The sequence below is a fragment of the Idiotropiscis lumnitzeri genome, chromosome 1 (assembly GCF_059441095.1).
Source record: "Idiotropiscis lumnitzeri isolate Australia: NSW breed Sydney's pygmy pipehorse chromosome 1, RoL_Ilum_1.0, whole genome shotgun sequence".
NCBI classification, from domain to species: domain Eukaryota; kingdom Metazoa; phylum Chordata; class Actinopteri; order Syngnathiformes; family Syngnathidae; genus Idiotropiscis; species Idiotropiscis lumnitzeri.
In genome coordinates, this window is record NC_142391.1 from 13,187,688 (window position 1) to 13,196,228 (window position 8,541).

The 8,541-nt window shown below is 41.0% G+C and overlaps 2 protein-coding genes across 2 annotated transcripts; one reads left to right on the forward strand and one right to left on the reverse strand.

The window, feature by feature from the left end:
* Window positions 1-3,685: 3,685 nt before the first annotated feature.
* On the reverse strand, window positions 3,686-6,707 carry LOC148343277 (galactose-specific lectin nattectin-like). The gene is made up of 8 exons (XM_088304470.1): window positions 6,301-6,707; window positions 5,182-5,361; window positions 5,009-5,071; window positions 4,913-4,931; window positions 4,722-4,804; window positions 4,497-4,631; window positions 4,069-4,180; window positions 3,686-3,979 (listed from the first exon to the last, which is right to left on the reverse strand). The coding sequence occupies exons 3-8, from the start codon at window positions 5,069-5,071 to the stop codon at window positions 3,900-3,902; spliced, it is 492 nt and encodes a 163-aa protein (XP_088160596.1). The 5' UTR covers window positions 5,182-5,361; window positions 6,301-6,707; the 3' UTR covers window positions 3,686-3,899.
* LOC148343278 (galactose-specific lectin nattectin-like) lies at window positions 5,267-8,533 on the forward strand. The gene is made up of 5 exons (XM_088310155.1): window positions 5,267-5,334; window positions 7,509-7,545; window positions 7,591-7,725; window positions 8,039-8,150; window positions 8,240-8,533. Exons 1-5 carry the CDS (start codon window positions 5,267-5,269, stop codon window positions 8,317-8,319), a joined length of 432 nt encoding a protein of 143 aa, XP_088166281.1. The 3' UTR covers window positions 8,320-8,533.
* Window positions 8,534-8,541: the final 8 nt, after the last annotated feature.

Here is an 8,541-nt window from a genome sequence, read left to right on the forward strand (position 1 = left end):
GCACAGGTCTAATCAAGTCGCCTTGCGCCGCGGTTGCATCTGTCAGCCACTTTCACCGTGTGTGATCATTTTGCCACAAAGCCTCTTTTTCCCAAAGTCGCTCTCTCTCTCTCTCTCGCTCTCTCTCTCTCTCTTGTTATAGGAGCGTCTTACGTAATCAGTGCCCGACAGGTATTCAGCTTCTTCCTCACACGGACCCACCTGCCTGACGGCCTCCTGGAGGACAGTGTGGCAGTCAGCGGTAATTAACACTGACCAAAGGCGTCTTTGGCGCATAGGGTGCGAGGGCCTCCTCAAAGATTGTGAAGGTCACAACTCTTCCACATAAACACACTCATGCATAGTTATGGAAAGTAGCAAAGTAGAAATACTTGGTTTCTGGTTGATTTTTCTTTGTATGTGAGCTTTGAGATGTGAAAGGTTTCAGTTATATTTCATACAACATATCTTCTTCATCAGCTGTCGTTTACTTAAATCTGCGCAGAATTAATTGAATTGAAAAATATGTTTAAAACTCCACTTCTGACTATGTTTAATCACTTCCACTGGCTACCATTTTTTGTTTTTTCTTGTGAGAGAGCAAATTCTGGACAATGTGACGTTTATTCTCCAGTTGGAGTTTATTACGCAGCTTTACTTTCTAAGTAAATCATACAGAGTTAAAACTAATATTCAGCAACGACAAGCTTCATCGACACGATCAGGTGCACAATAGTCGGTCTAAAAAACTTTTTTCCAGGTAATTAAAAAAAAAAAAGGCCATTTTGCTTGCATTATCCAATACTGCAATGTTGAAGTTCGTATTGAGTCTTTTTTATATTTATTGATTGATTTTTTTTTTTTTTTACACAGCAATGCGTATGTCTACTTATTTTAAGCACAGAGTGTGAGTAGGGGAGCATGTGGACATTATTTTTATTTTTATTTTTTTTGTGTGTCTCTAACTCTTTTGACCTAGGGTGTTCAAACGACTTTGCAAACTAGTCAAGTGGGTTGCTGCACGGGTCAAAGACTTAACAAGCTTGGTTGGTCGCTTGGTCGGACTGGACCTGGATGAGCAGTTATTTGTCAAGGTGCAAACTCGTGTTCCTCAAATGTGGCTGGATTGTATGGCCAATTGCTTTCCAAATATATAGAATTTGTCTTGATGCAATCAAGCCAAAGTTAGCTCGTCGTAAATTGTTACAATTTACCCAAGACACATTTGCGATGAGCGAAATTGGGGAAGAGCTAAAAGTTAAAACATTCCCATCCCACAAACAATCTCATTGAAATGTAGATGGACTCTTAATCAACAAGATATGTGTTTAAGGAGTTTAATTACAAAATAGGCTATGTAATCACAAAAATAATTTGACACAAAAAAGTTCTTACATAAAAACGCTTTTCCCTCACAATTTTTTCTGCTCTCTGGCTTCTTCTTCCTCATATGGTCTCAGGACAAAACTAAGCATATGCAAGATGATTCCGGTGTTTCCTAACTTGGAACAATTGCAAGTGTTGCACCTAAGCCAGGTCTCATAATTTTTTCCACCTCTGCTCATGCACCATAAAAACAAAACATCCTTTATGTACTGTGGATGATCTGGATTTGAAAGTGACAATCTCTGGTTCTCCCGCCCAGTGCTGTCACTTTGTTTTTATTACAGCAAAATCCACACTGGCCGGGCTGGACAACGCATGAATGTTGAAATTGCTCACGTTGTCCATTGGCGTTAGCGTCAAGCGGCACATCCACAGCGAGCACGGCTGTAAAAGTAGTCAACGGTGCCTCATTCACATTAGAATTCATTGACTCTTCAGTGTTCCTCTGAATCAGCCGGCGTTATACAGTACATGGATGCAGCCACAACATTAAGCACACCTGATCAGACATGAGAATGATATCAGAAATTATGCTTTATCAGTAGCATTTTTATTTTATTGAAGCCCCTCCTCCCCTAATTTTCATTTTTACTTCATCAATTAAATGATTCTCTTAATTATGATCATGAGTCTGTGGGTTTCCCCTTTTCTTCAGGATGGTCCTTGCCGTGGGTCGTTATCCATTTCGTACCACTTCATCACATTGAAAGTGTTCTTATTACTAAAGATCATACGACTTCAGCACAGTTTGCATCTAAAGAATCGACTCCACATTCAAGAAGAAAAGTGATGAAAAACATTGGATAAGAAATACAACTTATTGTGACTGTTGAAATCCATCCATTTGCAAATTTTTATATACCACTTATCCTGTTTCTCGGATGACTCTGGCCAAAGGTGCGACTACGCCCTGGGCTGGTTGCCAGTCATTCTCAGGGTACATGCAGTTTAGAATCACATGACAGTTCACACTCACATTCTCACTCTCGCTAAGTGACTGGCTGTACTGAAGTCAGGCGAGTGTACCGCAAGACCATCAGCGATCATGTTTAAATGTCAAGTGTTTAAGCATGAAAGGGCACGCAAGCAGTTTTGCACAAGCTGAAGTTGAAATGGATCAAGCTTCCTCCTGTTTAATGACACTGGAGACTGGGTGTCTTGTTTTGTTGGACCTGATTGCAGCGTTCAATACATACGGAAGAATCCAGCATTCTGTGGGCTTATTTTCAATACCAGGTGGGCATTAGTGGTAGTGGTCTATTGTGGTTTCGTTCCTACTGGGTAAGCAGAACTTTTTTTTTTAGCCTTGGTTGCTCTGCGGTGTTCCACAGGGTTCAATTTGGGGCCCCCTGCTGTTTTCATTGTACTGTCATTCGTCAATTGGTCCAAAATGCTGCTGCTTGGGGTTAAAGTTGAGGTTAGGGTCATAGAGCTTATAGGAGGGAGCGCATAACTCCAATGCTGTCCTCCCTTCACTGACTTCCTGTGTATTTTGTAGTTCTTTCGAAAATGATTTCATTTGGCTTTATATCTTTAAATGGACTCGCCTCACGTTACTTCTCTGACCGCCGAGACCTCCAAAATACCTGCCCGTTGCCTCAGTTTAGTGGACCAGACGTTATTACATGCCAGTCAGTAGAAGGCATATTGAAGATATAAGAATCGAAATCAAGACGGATCAGAATCAACCCGTTGAATTTACACACGGGAAAGTTATCGTCACTCTTCACTTTAGACCCAGATAGAAAAAATGGTGGTGTTGGAGACGCATCCTGATCTTTACCGTTTTGTCGACTATTACGAAAACCAGGCGGGCGGTTCGTTATCCGGTTTTCACGGATTACCTGTCCAATACGGCCGAGGCTTGGGATCAATCTTTGCCAAATTATTTCGTTTTGTGAGTCCATTAATCAGAAGAGGGTTCAGCGTCGCCAGACCTCACCTGCAAACGGCTGCTAAAAACATTGCAACGGATGGAGCAGGTCGAGTGTTAGAACGAATACACCGTAAGGCGGAGCCTCAAGAAGGTTCAGGATTAATGGTTCTGGCACGAAGACCTGCAAAACGCCCCGTCGGTCAGCGGTTGAGAGCACCTAAAAAACGCAAACGCACATCCAAGAAGAAATCAGTCACGAAAAAGAGACGACGGAGAAACAACGGAGACATTTTCTCTTAAGAAATATTGACCAACGTTTTTCTTTTCATCATGGCTCTTTTACACCACAAGTCCGCAGAGTGCACCCTAACGGAACTCGACGTGTTTACCCCACCCATGACACAATGAAGAAAAGCAAAACAAGAAAGAAATCACACCAACACATTTCTTATGCAGAAACAGATTCCTTCATTTATTAGTGTTAAGCCTTAAGGTTTTTCTTGGCTGACCATAACCAATGACAACTAAATGGTGCAGATGAAGCAAAAGAAAAAGAAGAAAAAAAAAAGAATAGGTGAATAGACTTGGAAAGAAGATTGTTATCCCTGAAGTATTTTATTCTCATCCAAAAGGTAGAGTAGACGATATAATGAACTGATTAGTGTTTCTTGACCAGCACCTTTTTGGCACAAACATATGGACTGAGATCAGTACAGTCGTGTTCATGCCACTGTTCAGCTGTAAGAACAAACAAATCACATTAAATCCTGTCAAAACTGAAATTTGTTGAAGTTTTCTCCAAAGCAAAGAAATGAATTCATTCCTACTTCCGTCCTCGATGTCCACACAGTCCTCAGGTGGCGTGCCTCCGTCTACATTGCCAGGCTCAAAGTCCTCGAAATCAAAAGTAGTGCCATCAGTCCAGAGGAAGTTACCCTCCTGGAAGACAAAAGTCCCGTGTGAATGACTCACAAGATAACGACTCCTTGGATATTCATCTGATTTTTGTTTCTCTCAAGGCGATCCACTTTGAGTTTAAACATAATCAGCATGATCATCGCTAAACTGAAAACAAATCCAGGTGATTGAAAAAAAAAAAAAAAAAAAAAAAAGATCATTTATCCTGAAAGCAAAGTGAGCGGATATCGGACAAGAGTCCGTTTTCTAAGCGGCAGAAAAAGATTTCTGCTGAACCGAATCGACTTGATTGAATCAAGAACTTTTTCTTTTTTTTTTGTACTGATCAAGATTTTACCAGGATGGTATCATGGGCTCCAATCCAGGTCTCTTCGAAAACGCCAGCACCTTCCCGGATTATTTCAATAATCACTTCGTTCTCCAGGCGGGTGGTGATGGAGGCCAGATTGGCACCATGAGTCTTGCAAACGCTCTGGAATGATAAAAAAAAAAAAAAAAAATGTCAAATAGCCGCGAACTATTTTCAACGACGTGGCGGCAACCGCGCCAAATTTTTCCAAACCTCTGCATCTGAGAAGGTTCTCTCATCATGCTGATAGATGAAACAGCGATCATTCAAGCGAGTCCAGCCTTTAGGGCAGTAACCTGCAACACAATTTGAGCTCTTTTAGGCAACAACTCATTCTGGCGCCACCCAACAACCCGGGGGGAAGGAAGCTGAGGAATAAATCCAAGTGTGATGTTTCCACTCACCTTTCAAAGTTTGACATGACTGCGAAGAAAAAAAGCAAATGACTGACGACGATCGGACGCAATATCAAATACGCATTTGATGAAATGTTGACTTACGATTCCTGTCAACAGGCCACAGATCCCGCAAAGGAGGAGCAAGGAGCGAATAGTGGATGCCATCTGTACAAATGACGGAAGAAAAACAGTTTGTTGGGATAATCTCACCATAATGGAAATCTCATGCGGTATTTTTTTTTTTATTTTTTGGAAAGGTTGTCGCGAAAAGTTACCTTTGCAGTGGGTGACGCTTTCTGCCGAGAATGACACGAGCGCCTTTTTTATACGTTAGGGTGACGCTGCCCTGGAATGTGAACTATGGCAATCGTCGTCTTGTCATGTGACAAGTCAGACGAGTTCTCCAACAACCTTTGGGAACCGTTCAGGTCAGCCACCTGTGCAGCTTTTTGGGGCTTAGAACAAACAAGCAGAACGTCAAAAGATTTTTTCTTTTTCTTTCAATTATGAAAAAACTGTAATTCGTCCTAAATGACAATTGAGACGATCAATCAATTCAACATCAAACGACAAAAAGAGGCCTTCCAAGACGACAGTTGACTCATATTTGCGACACCCCCCGATCAAAGCACTCCAAGGAGAAATTATTTGAACCTTTTTTTTTTTTCCCCTTTGGTTAAAGTGACTTATTTTATTCGTCTCTGACATTTATTTGGGAAAGAAGATTAGTGAAACAAAAGGTGCAAGATGAGACGCAGGGCGGTGCACTTGCAAACAAGGAAATGTTCTCTTGACTTCATAGAGCAGCCTAACCGAGTAACGTCACAATTATTCATTAAGTACCAAACACACCTCACACACCTTGGAATTTACATTTGGATAGACCCTTGGCTTCCTTAATTAAGGGACACACCCATCCACACGGTTGTTTGGTATGCCGCTATCCAAGTCTAATGAAGCCATCATCATTTTCAAAGTATGTTCTTGTTTAGGGACTCATGGCTAGACCGCAAATGGGAGGCTTGTCAGTCAAAAAAAAAAAAAAAAAAAAAAAAAAAAGGGCGCAAGCGGAAGGCAGTGAAAGGCCCTGTTGCACAATTGTTCTTGTTCAGGAAATTTCAATTGCCTTTTTGTTTTGTTTTTTTGGGGAGGTTTCAGACCTGATAGGCCATTTAACAATTTTTGCAAATGCATCAATCTGCTTCAATGTCTTCCGGGAAATCACATTCACGTTGATGTTTTGAGGAAAACAAGATTGAAAGATTTTGTGTACCTCAGACACGAGGAATTATTATTATTATGATGCTTCGGTAAAATTAATTTCGAATGACGAGCTGCAGGACGGTTTCCTGAATCTTTGTTGTTTTTTTTTTCCCCCCCTGCTGCAAACACACCTGATTCAAATAATAGGAATGGTTATCCAGCTTCTGCAGACCTCGTTGATTATCAGAGCGGCCCTCGAGGAACAGGATTGAAGACCCCTGCTGAAAATGTGTCAATAATTGCGTATCTGGTGAAAAAAAAGGAAGATTTTAGGAGCGCACCTTGTAAAGTTAGGAATGAAACCAGCCCCTGAAACACAATTTGATGGACCCACATCTATCCTATTATGATGCGAGACCGTTTGGGCTCGGAACACTCCTTTTGGGCAAATTTCAGGGCTTGTTCATTGATCATTTTTTTCAAAGTATCATCGGCGACAACGAAAAAGAAAATATGAATGAATTCCATAGCAGGACTTGATCAAAGTATGTGCTTCCTGTCATGCTAGATATCCACCCGAGACTATTTTTGTTTATTTATTTAATTTTTTTTTTTTTTTGGGTGGGGGTGCTAATGAGTGAGTTTTAGTGGCCAGAATAAATTGATGAGTTTCCAGACATGCGGGGAAAAATTGTAGTAATCGCAACTCAACAGGAGTCCCTTGGAAACAGCACTTGAATCTTTTTTTTTTTTTTTTTTAACCTTGTTTATGTCAAATTTAAAAAAAATTGTGGATGAAAATCAAGCACGGCAGACGTCTTAAAGTCCTAGTTTGCTGACAGGTGTTGCTTGAATGCCTTCACCCCTTGAAGAGGTCAGAGAGAGCGATCGAACATAAGACGAAGAGTTTGAAGAGGCATTCTTGAAAGGTTTGTTTTGTCAAAGGGAAGCGCTCGCTCGGTGTAAAAACGTGGTAAAAACGGCCTAGAAATTCAAAGACATGTTTTATACCGTCTATTTCGGCATAGCCGTCCACGGTGTAACGGCCGAGCTGTTTTTCACCGCCGTTCAGAGCGTGCTGTATCGGCAGTTTTTGACTGTGTATGATCCACTCCAAATACTGGATGGAAGCGTGTGAAAAGGCTTTATATTGACGCCTGTAATCATCGGGTGATGCTATAGCCAATGTGCTAGGTTGTAGGTAATTGGTACGGAAAACACCCATGCAGGCTGACGCTATAGTGACAAAATTGAACGGATCAACGCCGGTCTCGTTTAGAAACTCGTTTCTAAATTTTGTGCAACCCTCAGCTAAAATGTCAACATCGTTTTTGCAGTACATCATCGCTTCCTTCCTGAAATCAAAGGTTCCCTGACACTCTTTTTTATACCATTCAAGGAATTTGGCGCTGTTAGCCGCCACGTCGTTGAAAATAGTTCGCGGCTATTTGACATTTTTATTTATTTTTTAATCATTCCAGAGCGTTTGCAACACTCATGGTGCCAATCTGGCCTCCATCACCACCCGCCTGGAGAACGAAGTGATTATTGAAATAATCCGGGAAGGTGCTGGCGTTTTCGAAGAGACCTGGATTGGAGCCCATGATACCATCCTGGTAAAATCTTGATCAGTACAAAAAAAAAAGAAAAAGTTCTTGATTCAATCAAGTCGAGTCGGTTCAGCAGAAATCTTTTTCTGCCGCTTAGAAAACGGACTCTTGTCCGATATCCGCTCACTTTGCTTTCAGGATAAATGATCTTTTTTTTTTTTTTTTTTTTTCAATCACCTGGATTTGTTTTCAGTTTAGCGATGATCATGCTGATTATGTTTAAACACAAAGTGGATCGCCTTGAGAGAAACAAAAATCAGATGAATATCCAAGGAGTCGTTATCTTGTGAGTCATTCACACGGGACTTTTGTCTTCCAGGAGGGTAACTTCCTCTGGACTGATGGCACTACTTTTGATTTCGAGGACTTTGAGCCTGGCAATGTAGACGGAGGCACGCCACCTGAGGACTGTGTGGACATCGAGGACGGAAGTAGGAATTAATTCATTTCTTTGCTTTGGAGAAAACTTCAACAAATTTCAGTTTTGACAGGATTTAATGTGATTTGTTTGTTCTTACAGCTGAACAGTGGCATGAACACGACTGTACTGATCTCAGTCCATATGTTTGTGCCAAAAAAGTGCTGGTCAAGAAACACTAATCAGTTCATTATATCGTCTACTCTACCTTTTGGATGAGAATAAAATACTTCAGGGATAACAATCTTCTTTCCAAGTCTATTCACCTATTCTTTTTTTTTTCTTCTTTTTCTTTTGCTTCATCTGCACCATTTAGTTGTCATTGGTTATGGTCAGCCAAGAAAAACCTTAAGGCTTAACACTAATAAATGAAGGAATCTGTTTCTGCATAAGAAATGTGTTGG